Below are 24,891 nucleotides of genomic sequence, written 5' to 3' on the forward strand. Positions count from 1 at the left end.
ACCTAACCAGATCAGTTGACAAAACTTGTCATTACTACCTCCACAAAATCTCTGGAATCCAAATACTTTTCTCTATTCACACAGTTCCCCCTGGATCAGGAATTCACGATGTCTCTCTGAAAGAGCTTTCATTGCCTTCCTGCTTCAATCTTTTTTGAGGCCAGATCCCTAATCTACTCCAGCACAAGAGATTTTTCTATATCATTTGTTTGACTCTTTTCCCCTTTTAATCTGCAAAAGGCCCAGACTTCATATTAATTGTCTTGTAAATTCAAGTTGCTTCCTGTTTGATATGCATTAGTTACCCTCTGCCTGAAATTTTTCCTTCCTCATCAGCTGGACCCTTCCTATCTTTCCAGTCTCATTACACTTTATTTCTTTGTCCATATATTATGTCTCCGCTTATGCTGGTCTACTTCTTTCACTCAGACAATATACTGCATGCCACTTCTGCTTGTCTTTGCAATGACTGCCCAGAATTCTCTCCTCTCCCCTCTCCTTCCATCTGAATTCCCATGCTCCCTTTGAGGCTCAGTTCTAATCCTCTCTATAACAGGATTATTTTCCCCCTTTCCTCCAGTAACCTGTGCATCTGTCGGTGAGATCTTCTACCATCAACTCTCCAAGATTGTGGCAGGTACTTTGTGATTTTCATATTCTGAGTGATTTTAGAATGTTAAGGATTGACCATTTCATCCCTCTATAGTCCTGATCACAATGGCTAGCTCAGTACAAACACTAGGGAGTTGCTTTGTATTTGGGTTGATTTGGGAATGGTTCTTTGACTAATAATTGTATCCCACCACCATTTTAATTCTGATGAAGTCTAGTTTTGGGGTACCCAAATTAAAATGAGGACTAGTGGTAGGTTCGGGGTACAGAGTCAAATAGAGCTCACCTACAATCCCTTTGGATTTGGCACAAGAGTGGAGAGTTAAATGAGATCTAGTAGTGGCACAAGAGTCCTCTGTAAAGGAATTTGCAGACCCGAAAACCTGGATTGATAAAATAGGTTTATTATGGGGTTAAATTCTAGTTAAGGAAATAGGTGTGGATAAAGAGCATCAGAAATAGGGTTCCAGTAGATAGAGGCTTCTTGGCATGCCAGGCGTAAAGCTGGCATGTTTGGAATCTCTGCAAAGAGAGTACTCCAGCTTGGCTCTTTTATAATAAGAGATTTAGCTAAAGAGGCCCATGGGTGGAGTCCCAAGTTGGCTCAGATCTGATGGGGGTTGGGAGAGCCCAAGTTGGCTTCGATCCAGATGAGGGCTGGGACAAGCCCTGATCTCCTATTGGAATTCAAAGAGATGCTTTTGACCAGGATAGCTTCCTGAATTGATAATGCATCAGCTAGGAGGGGTTGGGAATCAAAAAGGAATAGATCAATCTGAATGCACTAGTTTCTTAAAGGGACCACAAACTACATCAATTCGATTTGGAAATTTAAATGATTCTTTCACTCCATTCTTAAACAGAACAGATTAAAAGGCAGAGGAATCTATAAGCTATCCAAAAAAAAAAAAAAAAAAAAAAAGCAGAAGATTAAGATGGCAAACATAATGGAAGTAGAAATATGTGAATGGGGGAGAGAAAGGCTATGAAGTTAGGCACCATCCACATTAATGATATGGGCTTGACAACACTATAATCATTTGCAATTATAAGAATGAGATCCTTGCAGAGCCTTCTCTGAGAAAGAACAAATCAAGAGAAAATAACCTTAATGAGCTTGAGAATTTATTCTCAGAGAACAAACAGTGACAAAAATGCAGTACTGGCTTGGGTCTCCCACACCTCCTGCTGGAAGTGTACAAAAGTCCCTATGCAGATAGTGCCTTATACATTCACACAACTTACCTTAACATTCATGAAATTAAGTGAATCCTGACATCATGAACTACTATGGTGGCTACTATGGAGGCCTGGGCTATGGCTATGGCTCTGGTTATGGGTGTGGATGTGGCAGCTTCCGTGGCTTAGGCTATGGCTATGGCAGCTATGGCTATGGAGGCCTGGGCTATGGTGGCTATGGCTTTGGCTGCTGCTGCCCATCTTGTGGTGGAAGGTATTCTTCCTATGGCTTGTTCTGAAAAACCACCTGCTCCTGGCCGATCATTGAAACCTTGATCCTGTCTGTCTTAGGCTAATTCCACAACCTAGTAAAGATATCACATTCCATTTGCCTCTATGGCTAGGGAGCATGGAAGAGCTCAAACAACAGAGTCTTTGAATCCCTAAGGAGCACTCAGGTCACTTAAGTAGCAGTGATTCCAGCAGTATGATCCATCCTTCTGGGAAACTATGCAGAATTACAACTGTCACAAGGCAGACTCCTCCAACAACTCATTTCTAGCAATTTGTTGCTGTAATACACCATTGCTGAGGTGTCTGTTGTGAATTTCTAACAAACTTGATTCACTGACTTAGCAAAACCCTTTTTATCAGTATTCTTTGACCTCCCTCTAGTTTGGTTTCAGCTTCTCATCATAAAGAAATTTTCAACTTTGATATATTTATTTGTGTTTATTGCAGATTTGCTCTCCAATTTCTTTTTAGGAATGAGCTGATATCTCCACATTTCTGTTTGAAAATCTTATATTTACTTGTTAAATATTTTTTCTAAAATTTAAATCTGTATTACTTACATTTTAATACTTCATAATAATCAACTCCTAGTTTTTCAAAGCCAAGGAATATGACTGAATAAGCTGCATCCCTACATTATACACATGGACAGGGACTTCATCTTCAAACTTTCAAAAAGATTAACATATTTATGGCTTCATGTTCATGATTCATGATCTCCAGATTTAAGGCAACCCTGATGACTATCAGAATCTGGCTTAGCCTATGCCTTATCTAGCAGTCTTTCATAACTTCTTATCACCAAGCAATTTGAAGTTTTGAAGCACAGCACAAGTGAATGACACTCCAGAAAGAAACCAGAAAAAAAGCCATAACTAAATCTGGAGGTTGTCATAGAACCTTTGGTTGGCTAGCATCTCCTCCAGTCGACTAAACAATCAGTACAATTCAAAACACTGCCTTGAGCCAAAGACAGCCCCATACACAAGAGAACTAGATTCATTGCAAATGTTTCCTCCAAAGCACTCAAACACCTAACCACTAGTCAATCCAGACTTCAGAGAAAGAGATCATCTGCTTTTGCTGCTTCATAACCTGCCTCACTCTTTGGATTCCTCAATTCCACAAGGCAACATGGACTCCAAAATTATGTCTCTGAGATGGGTTCTTGGGAAGAAAGCCAAAGGTTTGCTCTCTGTCTGTATATAGTAGATGCTTGATAAAGCATCTTGTGTTTCATATAGTGGAAGAAATAGTACAAACCTTATTCCTTCTGCTGTTTATTATATTAACATTAGATTAGATAGTAATTTATATTACTATATATCACTGCTAGCATTATTCTTCATTCACTAGACATCTTTTCATTTTTATGGTTCCACTAGCTTTTTTTTATAGAAATGCCCTCAGTAGCCTCATTACATTTGTTTTCTCCCAAAACATATTTCCAAATGATTCATCAGGTTTTTTTTTTCAAGACACATCCTATAGAAATCACTTCAGTGGAAACAAATCCTGGGAAATAATGCTCCTTTCATGACTCTTCAACAACTGCTCATTTCTAGAAGTCTGTTCAACTCTGATATAACACAGCAGAGGTGTATGTTACAATGTTCTAAAATATATGTATCATTTTCTTATTGAAACTGTTTTCACCTTTCTTCCCTAAGCTCCTAATACTTGAGTTTCAGCTTCACACCATGAAAATATTTTTCATCTTGATCTACTATTCTGCATCATTACAGAATATTTATTACCCAATTTTGCAATGAAATGTGTAGATTGCCTGAATTCTAGAGAATTCATATTTGAATTCTTGTATCCAAAGATACTTTGAACTACTTGAAACTACTTGAAACAAGGATACTTACAACAAGGTGTTAACTCAGTGCCATTGATGAGATGATAGTTCTCTAGTTTACATACCGTGTTTCCCCGATAATAAGACACTGTCTTATTATTTTTTTGGACAGAAAACCACCACAGGGCTTATTTTCAGGGGAGGGCTTATTTTAATGAACAATGACAGCAATTTTAATAAACAGGTAAATGTGAACAAAAACAAGTACCTTTATTCAATAATGATCATGTCATCTTCTTCAACAACATCGTCATAAGTGTCCATACCCTGAATTCTGTCCTGGATGTCTTGTGCCTCTATTTCCTTCAGAAGAAGTGGACCCAATCTGTCATGTCCAGCAATATAGCTCTCTTTAAATGAACATGTCTTGTCCAGGTAACCTGCTCGTAATGCCTTGGCGACACAGCTATCAGTAATTTTATCCCATGACTTCTTCACCCAAGTCATGACTTCTTGCAGACAGGGCTTCACAAAGTTTCCACACTGATTTCTTTCCATTCTATTTTCAGTGTAGTCATTGACTTCCATGTGCAAATGGTCCTTGAATGGCTTGTTTATTGCAATATCAAGGGTCTGGAGATAGGCAGTCATTCCTGCAGGAATCATTACTTGATCTATTCTTCTCTCTGCAAGGAAGTTCTTTCTTTAGCATGGTGAGTGCTGGCTGAGTTCTTCTTTTATCCTCCATCATGCCCCTTTTATCCTCCATCCCTTTTATCCATCCCCTCACTCCTGCTTACATACCAGGTTTTTATGTTGTCCTGCCTCAGCTCTCCTCCGCGGCACTGCTCTCAATGGCGCCAGCAAGCAAATCACTGGGGAAGAACAGGATGACACACTCACTGCTGCAGCTCTGATTGGATGCAGATTGGAGCGCGGCGTGCATTTCATCCGGGGGGAGGAGGAGGACGGTGCATACAGAGGGTACCATAATGTAGCGTGTAGCACAGGGGATCACCTTCACTACAGTAGCAATCTCAATAGGGCTTATTTCCGGGGGAGAGCTTATTTTAGAGGAATCTTACACAGTAAGGGGAAGGCTTATTTTTGGGATAGGTCTTATTATCGGGGAAACATGGCATACTTAGTACTTAAGTATGGTGATGTAATGGTTCTCTAGTTCACATATATTCAGTATGCTGTAATGATGTAATTTTAATATGGTATTTAAGGGCTGAGAAAACTGGGGGCAGAGTCAGTTGGTCAGTCAGTCAGAGTGAACAGACTGTGAAGGAGTCAGACTGGGACAGACTATGAAGGAGACAGTAAAGACTTTAGACTCTATTCCTCACCATTCTTGTGGTGACTATCCTGCTGAGACCAAGGACATCCAGAAGACCTCCAGAAAGCTTGCCTAGGCATTACAGAAATTATATCTCTTCAGATTTCTACTGGAAAATATATATTTCCTTCTTGAATGTTTTTCTAAAGTTTGATTTCAATAGCACTTACATTTTAGTTCTTGGTAATATCTAATCCTAACTTTACCAAAGGTAAGGAATATATATCCATGTAAGCTGTGCCCCCTCCCCAACATGTTTTCTGTGCATATGGACAGAATTGTTTTCTTAAAGGTTTCAAAAAATTCATATATTCAGGGCCTCATATTTATGGTTCATAATCTTCAGATTCAAAGTTTACTTAATGACTGCCAGAATTAGATTAGATTTTCCCTTGTCTAGCTATCTTCCACCACTTTATTATCACCAAGAAATTTGGAGTTTTGGAGCACCGCACAAGAAATTTCGGCAAACCACATAGAATACAGATGATAATCATATATGAAATTCTAAATTTGTCATGGAAACTTTCTCTTTAAGTGGGTACCATTTCCTATAGCCAGCCACATGCTTTGTTGATTCAAATCATAACATTGCCCTTGAGCTGAAACCCACCCTTTCATCAGGGCTAGGTACTCATTCTTGCAAGGGAGTCCCCAAAATCACTCAGACACCTCAGCTCTTTAATCAATTCAAACTCCCAGGGAAAGAGAATATCTACTTTGTCAGTCCACAATTGGCATTGAGGCATTTGGATTCTTGAGTTCCATATGCCAAGGATGGCCCCATAATGATGTGTTCCAGAAAAGTTCACAGGGAAAAATGTCAGAACTTCACACTCTAGGTATTTAATAAATGATTATTAGTTGAACTTTTATTTCAAACAGTGAACCAAACAATACAAGTATCACAATGGATCTTATTCTGCCTGCTGCTTTTTAGCTTGAAATTAATTTCTATTATTCCAGATGATTCCTAGGCATTATACTCCATTCATAAAAAGCCAGTTCACTTCTATGAATTCAATTGCTTTTCTAGAGAAATATCCTTAACATCCTCATTTCAATCTATTCCTTCCAAAACACATCTCCAAATGATTCTCCAGTCCTTTTCCAGAACATTATATAGAGGTTACTTTAGTGGAAACTAATCCTTCAGGAAAATGATCATTTCTTTCTTGGCTCATATTAGGCAAAGAATATTTTATTCTCTTTAGCAAAGTAGAAATTCAATTTCTGATGGGAAACTGTCACATCTGAATCCAAATTCTCCTACATGGGAAAGTCAAAATAAAATAGGGCCTATTCTATATATTAGCCACTAAAACTCCTTAGTAGAGCTAGCACTACTAACCCTGAATATCCTACAAGCCCAAGAGCCCCAGTTCATTCAAGTGAATGTCCTAGAGTCTGAATTGGAATCTGTACTTCTCAAAATGCTCTCCAGCTTAGGCAAAGATCAGCTATGCCCTGAGAAGTGTGTATATATATATATACACACACACATATATATATATATATATACATATATAATATATATTCATATAATCTCAAGGTCACAATATGATTTCTGGTGGTCAAATGATATCCTGTTGAAGCTGTTTATGCTTTAGAGTAGATTTGTAAAAGAATTGGAAGCTGGGAAGAGAGATGAGACAACTATTGATGCCCCATGTTTCCTAACCAGAGAGCTATAGCCCACCTTCTCTTCTCTCTACTACATTCTCTCAATTAGTGAACTCCTAATTTCCCATGGATTCAATTCCTTTCTCTTTGCAGCTCACTAAACCAGTATTTCCCCTAAATTCACTTGTTCAACTGGATGTCTAAATACCCTGAATGCATTTTCCTACCTAAAATCATATAATCAGCACTACTCAGTATTTATACAATTAAAAGGTCGATGACTTTATTGTGGTCTTTGGTGCCTACTAAGGAACTCTCTCTGACATCCTTGCATTGTCTTTGTTTGAAGGAATTATTCCATATAGTTGTGATTCACCACCTTAACTCCAATCTAAAACTTGTATGATTCTGTCACTTAAGTCTCAAGAAGTACATATTAAAAGACACTGAATTTCATAGCCTGCCAAAAAAAAAAAAAGTCAGAAGGCCAGGAAGACAAATATACTGGAAATAAGACAGTGCACCTGGGAAATTGTTGCCATGAAGGCAGGTTAAGGCATATCACATTAACTATATGGACTTTGGAAACACTATAATAAACAAGATCCTGGCAGAGACTTCTCAGAGAAACATCAGATAGAGAGAAAATACCCTTAATAAGCTAAAGTAATCATTTTCATGGAAAAAAATTGAAAAAAATGTGATTTGTCTTTACAATTTCATTAATGTGAATTAATGTGAATGAAATGAATCTGGCATCCTTTCTGCTGGATGTGTATAAAAGTCCCCATACAGATGGTACTGTATACTCTTACAACTTCTTGACATTAATCCAAATTTGTGAATCCTGATAAAACGAGATACTATGGCAGCAATTATAGGGGCCTGAACTATAGCTGAGGCTATGGATATGGCTCCTTCCATAGCCTAGTTTATGGCTGTGGTAGATATGGCTATGGAGGCTTAGGTTATGGTGGTTATGGCTATGGAATCTACAGCTATGGAGGCTATGGCCATGGATGCTGCTGCTCATCTTGCTGGGGAAGTTATTATTTTTCTGGCTTCTAATAAAAAAAAACCATATACACCTGCAGCATGGAATCCTTGTTTGAGCCTGCTTAAAGTAATTTCTTGGCCTAGGGAGGCATCATATTCTATCTGCTACTATAGCTGGGTATCATGAAAGAGAGTCCTGGAATTTACATGAAGATCTCAGAGCACTGAAATGACAGGGACTGAAAAGCCGCAAGACTTGTCCTTCTGGGAAAGGATGCAGAATTTCACCTATAATTAGAGAGACCCCTCCCCCAACAACAGCTTATCCCCACAAGTTTGCTCCAGTCTTCTACACTTGGTTGAGATGTATGTCACTATGTTCTAATAAACTTGTTTTACTGGCATAGCAAAACTGTTTTCACCTCTCCTCCTTGACCTCCTAGTGCTTGGGTTTCAGCCTCATATTGTGAAGAGATTTTCAATTATGACCTATATTGGAAAATATTTGTAATCTAATTCATCTTTTGCAATGAAAGAATACATCCCAAGATTTCTATTGAAAAATAAAAATCATATTATTTCTTTGTTGAATGTCTTTATAAAAATTCTTATTTGTTCTACTTTTATTTATTTTAGGACTTCATAATGGTCAACCCTAATTTTACTGAAGATAAGGCATTTGTCCCTATAAACTATTTTTCTTCTCCTATTTTCTCCATGCACATAGGCATGATTTTCATCTTCAAGGTTTCAAAAAGATTCACATGATCAGGGCCACACGTTTATCATTCATGACCTTCAGATCCAAGGTGTCCCTAACAAATACCAAAATTTGGTTTTGCCTATCCTGTCTACCAGTATTTCAATGTGAAGTTTTATGGCACAGCACAAATGAATGGCACAGAAAAAAAAAAGAGTAGAAAAGGGAGTTTTGGACTTCAAGTCCAAAAGTTTCCATGACAACTTTCCCTTTGAGTGTTGTTCATCTCCTCACTGACTCACATCATTGTCCTAGAACTGAAGCCTATCTAGTAGACTATTTTCTGCACAGATATCCTATAAATCACTCAAACAATTGAACTCTCTAATCAACTCAATTCCCTGTCTGCTTGGCTGCCCCACAATAGTTTTGGGGACCTTTGTATATTTTCAACTTCTTAACCCAACGTGGCCCTTGTAATCCTGTCCCTCTAAGGGGTTCTTGGGAAGAAAATCAAAGTTTAGCACTCTACTTGGCACATAGTAGGTTACAGATTAACTATCACCTCCATTTTTTGAGGACTAGTTCCTTAAACCCTTCTTCATACAGTCTCAAGTTCATAATGGGATTATGGGTTGTCATGTAACATCCTATTGGGTTTGTTTATCTTTTAGATATAGTTCTGCTATAGTCTACTAGATAGTATAGTTCTGAAAGATTTGTAAGTTGAGAAGAGAAATGAGACACCTATTGTGGCCCTAAATGTCTTGAGATCATTTTGTTCCTGGTCAATTGAAGTCTTTCTAAAATTTTTCACAATCACAAAAACTAAAACCTGCCTCCTCCTCTCTCTACCACACTATCTCAGTTGGTGATTTCCTCATAAGTTTATTTCCCTTCTTTTTTACACTCACTACTGCCATTTCCAAGAATAATATAGAATCTCCCCTGAACTCATATGTCTCACTGGTGTCTAAATATGCCTGAATGCAGGATTCTAAAGAATCAGAAGGCCAGGCCCAATTTTCACACATTCCCTCCTACAATTGTCATTTTCCCTTTCTGTCATGTCTGACTCTTCTTGATGTCATTTGGGATTTTCTCTTGCAAAATACTACAGTGGTTTGGCATTTCCTCTGCAATCACATATTACACTCCCCACCTTAGATTAAGCCCTGATCATATATTTTGACTATTTATCAATTGGAGAATGTCTTATATTCTTATAAAACTGACTCTATTCTCCATATATCTGAGAAATGAAACCTTTAGCAAAAATATTTATTGTAAAAAAAAATTCTGCAGTTTTCTGCTTTCCTGATAATCTTAGCAACATTGGATTTGTTTGTGAAAAAACTTTTTAATTTCAATCAAAATTAATTCCTTTTATATCTATAAATCTAACAGGTAAACTATTCATGCTCCCATAATTTGCTTATGATATAATCCTTTATGCATCAATCATGTACTCATTTGGCCTTATCTTGGTATGTGGTTTGAGATCATTAATATACCTAGTTTCTGCCAAACAACTTTCTAATTTTTTCATCCATTTTTTCTCCAAATAATAAATTATTGTTCTTAAAACTTAAATCTTTGGGTTGCCTAATCTATTCAGTTTAAGAGTTATAATTATCATTTTCTCAAGAGGGAATTGACCAGGGCTCCGCTCCTGCTAGTACTCCTTCTCACACTAGAACTGTAACCCGTAACTGCTTGTAGTTGTTATGCAACAGAGTCCTGTTCCTGCAAAGGGTTCCCTATAATCTTTTTCTGACCAGTTGTCCAATACCCTTACCATCTGTGTGCTGAGAGCTTCCCTGATATCACCTCGTATTCAATCTCCCCCGAGACCTTCTGCTGATTTAACAGGAAAAGTATATGCTTCATATGGTTAGCACTGGATTGTACTCCACTTACAATCTTACTGTGACAGACCTTTCCTACTTATCTTCTAGTTATCTTAGACTGGAAAAGAATTTCACTTCATTCTGTTGTTAGTTTCATTGCTTCAGAATTCATTTTGAGACATTATATTAGCATTATTTGGAAAAAACTCAGAAGAGTTGCTGCGTTTACTCCAGTAAAGTGTCTTGACTCTATCCCCAACTGAAGTTTTTCTAAGACACTTGGCAACCAGAGAGACAATCTGCCTTCTCTTCTCTCAACTGCACTCTGAAAGTTAGATACCAGCCACTAAGGTGGAGTTCCTATGGATTCAATTCCTTTCTCTCCGAAACTCAAAAATCCATCTCTAATTCTAGCCCAGATTATCCCCTGAACTCAGTTGTTCAAGTGATTGTGTATGCCCTGAATGTATGATCTTATTCAAATGTACATTATTAGCCCTTCTGAGTATTTACATATTTAAAAAGTCCTTACTTATACTGCATACATTGGGTTCTACTATAAAGATCTCTGATTGCTTCCATTTCACTGTTTTTGAAAATCATGAAAATTGAATCCTGATGCCAATCTTCAAGAAAATTGCTTTCTACAAAATGTTTGATGATGTTCTTCTATGAATGGCCTCCTCTGATCTTCCTTTACCTCCCTTCAGCTTTCGACATCTCTGGCCAACTGGTGCTCCTGGGTATTTAATACTGTTCTTTTAGCTTGGCTATCCCTTCCTTATCATCTTAGTTTACCCATGCCCGCTATCTCAGGCTAAACCTGAAAAGTATGTCTCTTTTCTTTCCTCCCTACCAAGCTTCTTTTAGTTTGAAAGAATAGATCTTCCAGAATCCTAGTCTTTAGATCCTAAAAAGAACCTTTAAGAACCTTCTTTCTTACACTCAGTCACATTTCTAGTCTTGGCTCTCTCCTGAGCTCCTGTATCACATCATAAACTGTCTTATTAGAAAATTTCAAGATTTTGGCCCTTATACATCTAAAGCTCCTTTAGAGCTTTAGAACAGATCTCTTCATTTGGCCTTTTCATAAGTACCCCAACTTTGAAAGGGATTCACATGTGCAAAAAATATTTGTGGCAGCCCTTTTCATAGTGGCAAGAAAATGGAAAGTCAGTGGATGCCCATCCGTTGGAGAATGGCTGAATAAGTTATGGTATATGAATGTTATGGAATATTATTGTTCTATAAGAAATGATCAGCAGGACGATTTCAGAGAGGCTTGGAGACACTTATATGAACTGATGCTAAGTGAAATTAGCAGAACCAGGAGATCATTGTATGTGGCAACAACAAGATTATACAATGATCAATTCTGATGGATGTGGCTCCTTTCAACAATGAGACAATTCAAACCAGTGCCATGTATAGCCAGAGAGAGCTCTGTGGGAACTGAGTGTGTATCACAACATAACATTTTCACTCTTTTTGTTGTTGTTTGCTTGCATTTTATTGTCTTTCTCATTTTCCTATTTTTGATTTGATTTTTCTTGTGCAACAAGATAATTGTATAAATATGTATGCATATATTGAATTTAACATACATTTTACCATGTTTAACATATATTGAATTACTTGCAATCTAAGGGAGGGGTGAGGGAAAGAGGGAGAAAATTGGAACACAAGGTTTTGCAAGGGTTCATGTTGAAAAATTATTCATGTATATCTTTTGAAAATTAAAAAGCTTTAATAAAAAATGTTCAACAAAAAAACTATGCTTCAATCTGCAGACAATAAAAGTTTGTTTTCTGGGGGGGAAAGAGAAGAGTTCATATCCTTGTACAATATATTCATAAGGGAAGTGCTATATGTACACATGCATTCATACATATGTATATATAAATATATATTTGGTTTTGTACTTTGTATATTAAACCTTTATTAGAGGAAAATAAAAGTACCCTACCTTTTCCCACCAGCATATGGAGTGTTCATGAAAGTCTAGCACATCTAGTATAAGGGTTTATTGGACACTTTTCAACACTGCTCATCCAACTTTGGTACTTATCTGTCACTGAGCTCTCACCTCAAGCTCCAAGTTGTATGGCTCGCAGCAGCCACACCTAAATAAAACCTTCTTGGCAGACAGGATAAACCAGGTTGAGATAACTACGAAGACATTTCTACCCAAGCATGTGTAGACTTCCCTCAGCAGAATGGTTAGATGAACAATAGTCATGAATGTGCCTGAAGCAGAAAACTGTGCAGTGCATAGAGCTTGGACAGATATCTAAGATGCCAAGATAGTCCACTGCATCCCAAACTATCACCAGTCACCTTGCTTTTTGTCTTGCCATTGGACTTTGATGTTTCTGGAAAAGCAAGTGAAGCTGATTTGTGCAAGTCTGTGTCACTTAAATCCAATTCATGTATGTCAAGACATCACCCAATGTTATCATTTATTCTCTTTGAAAAAGGACAAACAACTATAGCCAATTTCCAATCTATTTCTATTGTCTCGACTTCTTTTCAGAACACCAATTATCAAGTCAAGAACTTAGTTTCAAAGTCTCAAAGACCATGGCTCCTAACTATTATGGCATCTATCTGTTCTGTTGATAACATTTGTCTTTTCTGCTTTCAAATATCTCTAGCGCAAATATCAAACACTGCTCTAAATTCACACAACTCTTACCTCAAATCAGACCCTCATAATATCTCTCTATAAAGAGTTTAACATTATTAGCTTCCCTGCCTCAATTTTATTTCCACTCAGATCCCTTCTCCACTAAGATGATCAAGACATTTTCCAAAAACATTTTTCTGACTCCTTTTCGCTTCTCACCTGTAAAGCCTCAGCAGGGCAACAATTATCTTGTAACCTTCAGTTGCTTCCTTTACCTCTTTTCATGAGCTGGACCATTTCTATTTTTTTTAGATTTCACACACTTTATTGTACTCATCATGGTCCTGCCCATGCTGACTTATCTGCCTTATCTACAATACATTTTATGTTTTTTTTCTGTTTGACTTTGCACTAGTTGGCTTTCCAGCCTGTCCAGAAGCTTCCCCTTTTCCCACCTCTTCCATCTGACTTTCCCTGGTCCATTAGAATCTCACCTTTAATCCTACCTGTTACATTTCCCCTATTGGCTTGTACCTTTGCTTCTGAAATATTCTCCCTCTAATTCTGTGTTTGTCACAAGTACCTTGATGTTTTCATATTCTCAATGTCTAGCACAATACAAATACTGAAGAGTTGATTTGTATATAGATTGATTTTGGAATAGTTGATTGGAATTGGGGCACAATTGAAATTAGAATTATTTGAGGTTCAAGAATAACTTATTAAAAGAGACAGAATTTTATAATCTGTCTCAAAAATCAGAAGGTTATGGGGACAGATAGATGGCATAGTGGATAGAGCACTAGCCCTGAAGTCAGGAGGACCTGAATTCAAAACTGATCTCAGACACTTTACACTTCCTATCTGTGTGACTCTGGGCAAGTCACTTAAACCTCAATTGCCTCAGCCAAAAAAAAAAAAAATCAGAAGATCAAACTGGCAAGTCTAATGGAAGGAGGCAATGCCATCTGAGAGAAATTTCATGAAACCTGAATTGGGCATCAATCATATTAACCTAATGGGCTTTGATAACGCCATAATCATTTCTTATTAAAAGAATGAGATCCTGGCAGAGCCTTCTCAGAGAAACAGCAAATAGAAAATACCTTTAATAAGCTACAGTAGTAGTTTTCATGAAACAAAAAATGAAAAGAATGTGATATTACCTTTGTAATTTCATTAATGTGAGTTATGCAGTTGTGAAATGGATCTGCCACACCTCCTGCTGGATGTGTATAAAAGTCTCCATGCAGGTGGTGCTGTACACATTCACAACTTCTCACTGACATCAAACCAAATCTGTAAAACCTGAAACCATGAGCTACTACGGCGGCTACTATGGAGGACTGGGCTATGGCTATGGCTCTGGTTATGGCTGTGGATGTGGCAGCTACCGTGGCCTAGGCTATGGCTATGGCAGCTGTGGCTATGGAGGCCTGGGCTATGGTGGCTATGGCTATGGAGGCCTGGGCTATGGTAACTATGGCTATGGCTGCTGCCGCCCATCTTGCTGTGGAAGATATTCTTCTTATGGCTTCTATTGAAAAACTGTTTGCTTCTGAGTTGTCATGGAATCCTTGGGTTTGGAGATATTTCCACAGCATGTAAAATACATCATTGTATCTTCTTCTACTGCCTGGTATCATGGGAAAACTACCGTGAAAAGAATTTGGAATTCCTCTGGAGACTCAAAACAATAAAGTGGCAGAAACTGAAAAGCAGCAGGATCCATCCTTCTAGGAAATGATGCAGAATTTCACTTGTCATGAAGGAGACTCCTCCAATGACAGCTCATTTTCAGCAATTTGTTCGTCTTTAATACACCATTGCTGAGGTGTCTATTATGAATTTCTAATAAACTTATTTCACTGCCTTAGCAAAACTGTTTTCACATCTTCTTTTTGACCTCCCTGTGCTTGGTTTTCAGCCTCACATTATGAAAAATATTTTCAATTTTGACCTATGTTTATATATCATTGCAGAAGATTTATTCTCTAGTTCATCTTTTGTAATGAAGAGATACTACTCTATATTCAATATATCTATTGAAAAAGTAGATTGTTTTCTGGTTAAATGTCTTCCTAAAATTTTATTTCTGTAGTACTTAAATTTTAGTACTCCATAATGTTCAATCCCCAAATATAAGCTGTTCCCCTTCTTCACTGTTCTTGGTGCACACAGAGAGAGATTTCATTTATAAGGTTTGAAAAAAGACTGATATGTCCAGAGCCTCAGGTTCATGTTTATGACTTCCAGATTCAAGGCATCTCTAATAACTGACAAAATTTGACAGAATTCCCCTTGTCTAGCTGTAATTCACTATTTTCTTATCATCAAGAAACTTGAAGTTTTGTAGCACATCACAAGGGAATGGCATGACAAAGAGAGTCATGCACCAAGTTCAAAAGCTGTCATGGAAACTTTCTCATCTCCTCCAACCTCGTGTACTGTTGGTCAAGCTCAGTCCTACCTTTCTACAGGGAAAGTAGACTCATTGCTACACAGGTGTCCTGCAAATCACTCAAATACATGAATTATCTAATCAATTCAATTCCCAGAGAAAGATACCATATGCTTTGCTACTTCACAACAGGCCATGGGGCCTTTGGATTCCTTAACTTCATAAACCAACATATCTTTTGTAATCCTCTGTAAAACCTGTGTAAACTTCAGAGGGATTCTTGGGGGAAAATCCAGAGATTAGCATCTACTAGCACATAATAGGTGCTTAATAAATGTTTCTTGATTGAACTTGGGTTCAGATGGTGGAGAAAACACCACTATCAATGGATCTCATTGCTCTTATTGTTTTTAAATTTATAATGAACTTCTAAATTAAATGCAAAAATAAAATAAAAATCATTTCCAATACTATAGATTATTCCAAGTTATTATTCTCCATTCACAAAAAAAAAAAACTAATAAAATCTAATAGTTCCTATGAATTCACTAGGCTTTTTTCTGACAGAAATGTCCTTAGCAGCATCATTTCATTCACTTCTCAAAACACATTTCCAAATGATTTACCAATCCTTTTTCAGGAGACATTCTAAGAAGGTCATTTCAGTAACAACTAATTCTTCAGTATGAAAATCTTTTCTCTCTTGTATATCTCTCATTTCATTTTCTTTAGGAAAGTTGAGTATCAATTTATGAGGGGAAAATGGCAAACTCTGGATCCATATTCCACCCTATCCCCCAAGAGGATAAACAGAATATATCTAGCACCTGTACTACAAAGTGGAATTAAAACTAATTTAAGGTGGAAAATTAGTTACCATTGTCCCCTGAGGGTACTTTAGTTCAAGACTCCCAATTTCTTCAAGTGATTTTCCTAGGGCCTGAAGTGGATACTTTCTACCATTTGGTCTAGAATTTAATAGATTCTCTCCATCTCAGCAAAAGATGAGCCATACACTGAGCAGTGTAAATTATACAGATCTTCACTACAATTTTCCTGCACTCTAATCTCTTATGCTCCATTTATGGAATCTCAAGGTTACATTAGGATCTTTAGCTGACATGTAACAGCCTATTGGGCTTCCTTATCCTTTAATATGTAGTTGTGAGAATTTTTGGAAGCTGGGAAAATAGGTGAGAAACTCAATGCAGCCCTAATCATGCTCAGCTCATTTTTCTCATGGTCAAATAAAGATGCTCTTTTTTGAGATGCTCCTTAACCAGAGAGCTACTACCTTCTTTTCTGTCCACTAAACTCAGTTGATGATCTCATCTGCTATGGTTAACATTCCTTCTAACATTCTCTAGTTCCAACCCAGAATTTCCCCTGAACTCAATGTTCAGCTAACTGGGTATACCCTGAAAGCATGATTCTACCAAAACTCTTATAATCAGAACTTCTCCATTATTCTCCATTTAAAAAATCCATGACTCTACTGATGATCAGGGTCTCTGGTTGCTGTCCTTTCACTATCTTTGAAAACCTTGCTTATTAGGTTCTGGACCCCCATCTTCAAGAAAAGCTGTTTTTTCCAAATATCCAATGATGTCCTCTTAGCCAAAATTTATGGTGTCCTCTGAGTTTTCCTTTTTCTTGATCTCCCTTTTGGCTTTTGAGAACACTGGCCAACTGCTGTTCCTGGGTGTGTTTGACACTGTACTTCCAATATGACTATTCCTTTCCAGTCACCCTAACTAATGTATTATCATGTCATTTCATTCCCATTATCTCTAGCTGAATCCTGAACTTCCATTTCTTTTCTTTTAAAAATTTTTAAAATTTCTTTTCTTTTCTCCCTAATATGCTCTCTCCAAGGGTAAAAAAAAGTAGACCTTCCTTAAATCTCAGAGTTTCAGGGATTTTCTCTCTGCCAAATTCAGATCTGTATCTCTCCTGAGATCCAGTCCCACATTGTGAGCTGTCTGATTACATATTTTCAACTTGCTGTCCCCCAGACATCTCAAAGCTCCCCCCACCCAAGTCTAGAATAGATTTCCTTATCCTGCCTTATTAAAAGCACCCTACCTCTTCACAACCTCTCTACTCCATTGAAGGGCACTAATATCAAATTAAGAACTTAGGTTCCTAACCTCAGGGCCCTCCTTGACCCTTCACTTTCATTGCAACTATCTGATCAGTTGGCAAAATTAGTTTTTTACTTTTACAACATCTCTTGAACCCAAAGACTACTCTGCAAGACAAAATCCCCAACCTCACTGTAAGAATCTTTAGTTGGTCTCCCTGCCTAAATCTTCCCACCCAAATCCAACCTCTACTTAGCCGCCCTAAGAATTGCCCTAAAGCACTCATCTTATTCTTCTTCCCATTCGAACCCATAAAAGTCCCAGCCCTCTCTCATTGTTTCCTTTTCAGTATTTATTTAAAAATACATCTTCTTTCTGATATTTCACTCTCTTCTTACTTTTCTAAGGTTAGTATATTTTAATCACCCTACCCAAATATTATGGTCTTGTCTTTTCTGGCCTATCTGCTTATACTCAAATGATGTACTACATGTCCTGCCTATTTTCCTTTTCACTGATTATTAGCCCTGCCCAGAATTCTCTCTCTTTCTGCCCCTCCTCTCTGACTTTCCCTGTTATACATACTCACTTAACCTATTTTTGACATTTCTCCAAATTAGTGAATGCTAAAACAATGAGCTACTATGGCAGCTACTATGGGGGTTTGGGCTATGGCTATGGCACTGGTTATGGCTGTGGATGTGGCAGCTTCCATGGCCTAGGCTATAGCTATGGTGGCTATAGCTGTAGAGGACTGGGCTATGGTGGCTATGGCTGTTGCCACCCATCTTGTTATGGAACATATTATTCTTCTAGCTTCTACTGAAAAAATTTTTGCTCCGGATTGTCATGGAATCCCTGTCCCTCTGTTTTTTGGGCTAATTCCATGGTATGGACATCACATTCCATCTGCCTTTGTGGTGGGATGGCATGGGAAATCTACCACAAGAGGGTCTTGGAATCTCTGGAGCATGGGCAAGGTAGACCCTTGTACGGGCAAGGAATAATAGGGATCCCTTCTTCTGGGAAATGATGTAGAATCTCATCTGTCATGAGGGAGACTGCCCCAATGACAGCTCATTTCCAGCAAGTTTGTTCAGCTCTGACATACCACAGCTGAAGTGTCTGTTAAAACTTTATAATCAACTTGTTTCTTTAATTTAGCAAAGTTTCTCATCTCTCCACCTTAAAGTCCCTATACTTGGGTTTCATTCTCATATAATGAAGACATTATTGTGTGTGTGTGTGTGTGTGTGTGTGTGTGTGTGTATATATATATATATATATGTATATAAAATTTTTTCATTAAATATCTTTCTGAAATTTAAGTATTTTTTATTGTTGTTCAGTTGTTTCAGTTATATCCAATTCTTTGTGACATTATTTGGGGGTTTCTTGGAAAAGATACTGCAGTGGTTTGCCATTTTTTTTTCTAGATCATTTTACAGATAGGAATGGAGGTAAATGGGGTTAAGTGACTTAAGGTCACATAGATTAGTTACTGTCTGAAGCCAAATTTGAACTCAGAAGCATGAATTTCCTGGCTCTGGACCCAGCACTCTATCTATTGTCCTACTTAGCTGCCCTCCAAAGTTTGAATTCTGTAATAATTAAACATTAGTACTTTAGCCCAGGCCCTGTTTTACTAAAGTTATGGAATTCATCCCTGTAAATTGTGGCCCTTGTCCTATATACTAAACACACATGGACTGGGGTTTTATCTTCAGGGTTTCTCAAAGAGTCACAGTGGTTCAACATCTCCAGATCAAAGTATCTCTGATGATAGTCAGAATCTAACTTAGTAGCCTATCCATTCTATAGTTTTCTTCAACCACCTTGTTATCATCAACCTATGTGAAATTTTAAAGCAAGGCAAAAGTGAATGGCACACCACAAAGTTACACAAGAGAGTCATTTATCTAGTCTGAAGATTGTCATGAAACCTTACCCTTCATGTGAGTCCCCTCTTCTCCAGTGATCTATACACCCTATCCAACACACAGCACTGACGTTGAGCTGAGGCCCACCTTTCCATTGTCAAAGTAGACTCATTGTTGAAAGGGTATCCTGCAAATCATCCAAACACCTAAACTCTGTAATCAACTCAAATTCCCAAAGAAAGAAAGCACAAACTGTGTCAAGAGCTTTGGATTCCTCAGCTCTAATGGGATAATATAATGCCTGGTATTAAGTCCCTAACTTCATAAAAAAGACAGCTTACCATTTACCTATCACATAGTAGAAGCTAATTAAATATTTATTAAACTTGTTTCCCATACAATGGAGGAAACATTGTAATTGCTGCTATGAGTAGATCTTATTCCTTATTCTATTTATTGGCTTAAAATAAATTGGTTCTTACTATAAATCACTCCTGAGCATTATTCTATATTGATAAGAAGCATGTATGTTTCTATGAATTCAATAACTTTTTTCTCACTTCTTTCCTCTAAAAAAACATATTTCCAAATAATTTATCAATTCTTTGCCAGGAATCATCCCTTGAAGGTCATTTCAGTTCAGTCTTTCTGGAAGAATATCATTTCTATCTTTGACAGCTCTCAGAGAGAAACAAGTATTTTAATCTCTTTAATAAAGTTGAAAATCAATTTATAGGAATAAAAGATCACCTCTGGATCCAAATTCTCCAATCAGGGAATAAATGAAATACATCTAATATACATACTACATAGTGACCATTAAAATAAATTTAGGAGAACTGAAACTATCACCTGAGTGTCCTCTAAGGTCAAGAGTCCCAGTTTCTTCAAGTGAATCTCAAAAGCTCTGAGTTGGAGACTTTTCTATCAACTGGTCTGGTCTCTTCTGGATGCCCAACAGCTTGGTCAAAGACCAGCTTTGCATTGATCAGTGTAGATTGCAGATGGGTCATCACCTCCATTTTCCTGAATTCTAGTCCCTTATGCTCCTCTTCATGAAATCTCAAGGTCACATTGAGATGCCTGGGTGCCATAGGATCTCCTAATAGTCTTCCTTATTCTTTAGAGTACATTGTGAGAGATTTAGAAGCTGGAAAGGAGATAAGACATTTATTGCTGCCCAAATCACTTTGTCAGGGAACAGTTAAGCAGGAAGAACAGTATGAAATACATCTGGGATCTCCAGTTAGCCAGAAGTGTCAAAAGTCAAAGTGAAGTCAGAAAGAAGGAAAATTTAGAACAGGCTGTTAGAGAGAATTTTTTTTTTTAATATTAGGATCCGGAACCAGGTATCCAGGGCTTTTGAAGGCAATGATAAGAGAGCAGACAGAGAATCTAAGTAGATTCCATAGCTGAAATGCATTCATTGGAACCTACTCAGATTCTCTATCTGCTCTCTTTTCATTTTCTTTGAAAGACCTGAATACCAGGTATTCTTCATACTGTTCTTCCTGCTTAATTGTTCCCTCTTGCTCATTCTAATTAGCTTACTGTCATGTTATTTTATTCACATTTATTCTGGATGAACCTCAAGATTGTGCCTTTTTTGCTTTCCTTACCATTATATCTCTCTTCCATTCACTGGGCAGCACCAGCTTTGAATCTCTCCTGAGCTTATCATATATCATATGCTGTCGATGTACACAATCTTAAGTTGATATTCCCTAGACATTTCAAAGTTTAGAACATAGCTCCTCATCCTACTTATTCAAAAGCAGCCTACCACTTCTCTAACTCTACTACTTTAATAGCATTTTCTTGCTGCCAGGAACTCAGGATCAGACTTTCAGAGACATGCTTAAAATTTCTCTGTCATTTCACCTGTCCAACCAGTTGGCAAAATTTGTCCTTGTACTTGAACCACATCCCTGGAATAGTTATCCTTCTTTGACCTCATACATTCACCATCTTAGATCAGGGCCTCACAGTATTTTTCTGAAAGAGCCTTGTGATTAACCTTCCTATCTCAGAACACTTCCCAGAATAATCCATCCTCCACTCTGGTGTCCAAGGGATTTTCCTAAAACATTCATCTTACTCCTCACCTCCTTCAACATTCAACCCCCGAGCCTCACACATGTTATCTGGTAAATGCTTACCTCCTGTTCTGTCCTAGTACAAATTGATACTATTGTCTGATATTTCACCCTCTTCCTAAACTGGTTTCTTTCCTTTCCAATTTGGTGTAGTCTATTCCCCTCTCCATATTTTATAGTCTGTCCCTTGAAAGTTTAAGTGCTTTCCCACAAGTGATAAACTTTTTGTCCCTTCTCATTGCCTTTATATTGCCATGCTATCCAACCTTCTCAACCTTCTATTTTCCCTTCTCCTCTGACTTTCCCTCTTTCTTTGAGTCTCAATTTTCACATAGTCGATCTTCTCCCATCAACTCTCCATGTTTGTGACAATTCTCACTGACCTTGGAATTTTAGAGTTACCCAGGAGCATCCCCTATACTGAAAACAGTTGTTGGCACATTGCAAACATTAGAGAAATGTTGAGGTACTTTCAGAATAGTAGTTTTATTAACCTATTCCATAAACCAGTGCTTAACCACCATCTCAAGTCCAATATGAAACTTGCATGACTAATTTGGTCTCAAATAGCACTGATTGAAAGAGACAGCATTCAACTACCTACCTAAGAAATCAGAAGGTCTACATGGCAATCAGTCCTTCATAATGGAAGGACAGTGTCACCCAGGAGATTAATGTCATGAAACCTGGGTAGGGCACCAGTAATATAAAATATATAGGCTTTGACAACACTATAATCACTTCCCATTATAGAAACACGTTCATAGCATAGTCTTTTCAGAGAAATAGCAAATGGAGAGAAAACACCCTTAATGAACTGTATGATTTGTTCTTAAGAAACAAAACATGAGAAAAAGGCGATATTTCTTTGACAGGAAACATTATTTTTTAATTGGAAATAAGCATTTCTACTGAGAATCTACCACATCTCCTGATGGTAAAGTCCTATGCAGATTTTGCTACATACATTCATACAATCTATCCTTGACATCCATCCAACTAAATTAATACTGACACAATGAGCTACTATGTTAAGTACTACTGGGATCTGGGTTAATACTCTGGCTCTGATTATAGTCATACATGTAGCAACTTCCCTGGCCTGAGTTATATGACTAAGGCTATGAAAGCCTAAGCTATGATGGCTTTGGCTATAGGCACTATTGCCCATCTTGCTGTCAAGATTTTAGCCTTCTGGATTCTACTAAAAATACCTGTTCCTCAGCTATCCTGGAATCCTTATTCCCCTTTGCCCCTACCATGTTTAGATCTAATTTCATGAGTTTGTAAAAATGTCAAATTTCCTCAGTCTATATAGCTGACTGGAAAACTCATAGTCCATTACTTCTCAGAATGTGGATCAGACCATCACCTACTTGCCGGCTTGGTTTTCATTATTTTGTAATTTCCCACAAATTTGCAGTTATAGAGCATTGCATATATATTACATATAGTGCACATAATATACAGTGCATATTACAGAGCATTGTAAATAGCACATCACTGAGATTATAAAAAAAGAATCATAAACCAAGCCATAAGGTTGAGATGACACTATGCCCTTCTGATAGGTCCTGTCTTCTCTAGCCAGCTGTACTTTGTCCACTCCACAACACTGCCCTTGAATTGATGTCCTTTCAATGGCAAAGGAAAAAGAATAATTTTAAAAGAACATTTCTAAAATTCCTGAAAAATCTGGACTCACTAATCAACTAAAACATCTTCTCTTAAAAAGAGAAGATGAGCTTTACTGCTTCACAGCTGACTTTGGACATTTGGCCCCCCAAATCATATCCTTCAGATAGATCCTTTGGAAGAAATCCTAAGTTTAGCATTCTCTGTGGCACATAGTGAGCATCTAAAAAATGTTTATTGATTGAAATGTTAATTGACTGAACTAGTGTTTCAGGAAGTGGAGGAAAAGCTACAAGTACTGCTGGTAACTGCTCATATCCCTCCTGTAGTTTATCTTAAAATTGTGGTGTGTGAATTTGTGCGTGTATGTGATTCCAAGCCCTTATTCTCCATTCAAAAAAAAAAAACATATATGTTTCTGTGGATTTAGTGACTTTTCAAGGGAAATTTCTTCAATAGACTCATTTCATTGAATCCTCCCAAATCCAAATGATTCATCAATCCTTTTCCAGGAGACATCTAATGAAAGTTATTTCAATGAAAAACTTATTCTTCTGGGAAATGATGTTTTCTTTCTTTGACAGTTCTCAGTGGGAAAAGAATGATTTATTCTCTAGAATATGAAAAACGAAAAATCATTTTGTGAGGGGAAAGAACACCTATCAATTCAAATTCTCATACACAGAAACAACATAGGTAGCAATTGTACTTCATGGTAGCCATTTTAAAAAAACTTTAAGGGAGCTGATAAAATCTCCTGACTGTCTTTTAAGCTTAGAAAACCCAGTAGCCTGCAAAGAAATGTCATAAGCTGTTATTAGCTGGAATCTTTTCTTGCAAATGGTCTGTAATTCTCTAGATGCTCTATACCTATACCAAGTCATAAATAGTACAGGTTATAGTTGGATCATCACTCTATATTCCCAAAATCTAGTTTCTGATGCTCCTTTTATTCATTTGCAAGATCACATTAGAATGTCTGGCTGACATATGACAATTTGTTGAAAATAATTATCCTTTAGAATGAAATTTAGAGAGATTTAGTAACAGGAAGGGAGGAGTGATGTCCTTTGCTTGTCCCAATCACTTTGACTTCATTTTTCTCATAATTGGTTAAAGTTTTTCTGAGATGCCCCCCAACCAGAGAACTATGTCTTACTTCTTTCCTCTCCACTACACTCAATATCATTTAACAATATCTTCATCTGACATGGGCTCAGTTGTTTTCTCTCTGATATTTAAACTATCACATCTCAAGTTCCAGAATAGCATTTTCCCTGAACTCATTTGTCTAGTGGCTGTCTACCAATGCCAAAAATGTATGAGCCTACCCAATTTGAACTACCAGTACTTTTCAGTACTTCCACATTTAAAAAGTCCTTGACTATATTACAATCAGCAGCACCTACTCCTTCCTGAACTCCTTTTATTGTCTTTGAAAGTCTGACTCTAACATTCAAGAATAACTATCTCCCATGTGCCCAGTGATGTCCATGGCCAAAATTAATAGCTTCATCTGAATTTTCCTTCTTACTCTCCCATTGGCTCTTAAAAATTCTAGTTAATTGTTACTCCTGAGTAGATCTGACACTACATTTTTAACCAAATTGTTCATTTCCAGTGGCCTTTTAAACTTTTTTATTGTTTGGTGAAAGAGTAACTATTTCTAAGCTCTTGGGGCTTCAGAGTACTTCTCTCTGTGTGTGTCTCTCTCATTATCTCTGTCTACCTATCTCTCTGTCTCTGTCTCTGACTCTGTGAATGTGTCTCTG

The 24,891-nt window shown here is 37.4% G+C and overlaps 2 protein-coding genes across 2 annotated transcripts; both read left to right on the forward strand.

The window, feature by feature from the left end:
• Positions 1-1,892: 1,892 nt before the first annotated feature.
• On the forward strand, positions 1,893-7,919 carry LOC127557146 (keratin-associated protein 19-5-like). Its single transcript, XM_051990581.1, has 2 exons — positions 1,893-2,065; positions 7,778-7,919. The coding sequence occupies exons 1-2, from the start codon at positions 1,893-1,895 to the stop codon at positions 7,917-7,919; spliced, it is 315 nt and encodes a 104-aa protein (XP_051846541.1).
• Positions 7,920-14,339: 6,420 nt separating this feature from the next.
• On the forward strand, positions 14,340-14,905 carry LOC127557875 (keratin-associated protein 19-5-like). Its single transcript, XM_051991160.1, has one exon. It carries the CDS (start codon positions 14,340-14,342, stop codon positions 14,565-14,567), a length of 228 nt encoding a protein of 75 aa, XP_051847120.1. The 3' UTR covers positions 14,568-14,905.
• The last annotated feature ends 9,986 nt before the right edge of the window (positions 14,906-24,891 follow it).

Source organism: Antechinus flavipes, chromosome 3 (assembly GCF_016432865.1).
Source record: "Antechinus flavipes isolate AdamAnt ecotype Samford, QLD, Australia chromosome 3, AdamAnt_v2, whole genome shotgun sequence".
NCBI lineage: Eukaryota > Metazoa > Chordata > Mammalia > Dasyuromorphia > Dasyuridae > Antechinus > Antechinus flavipes.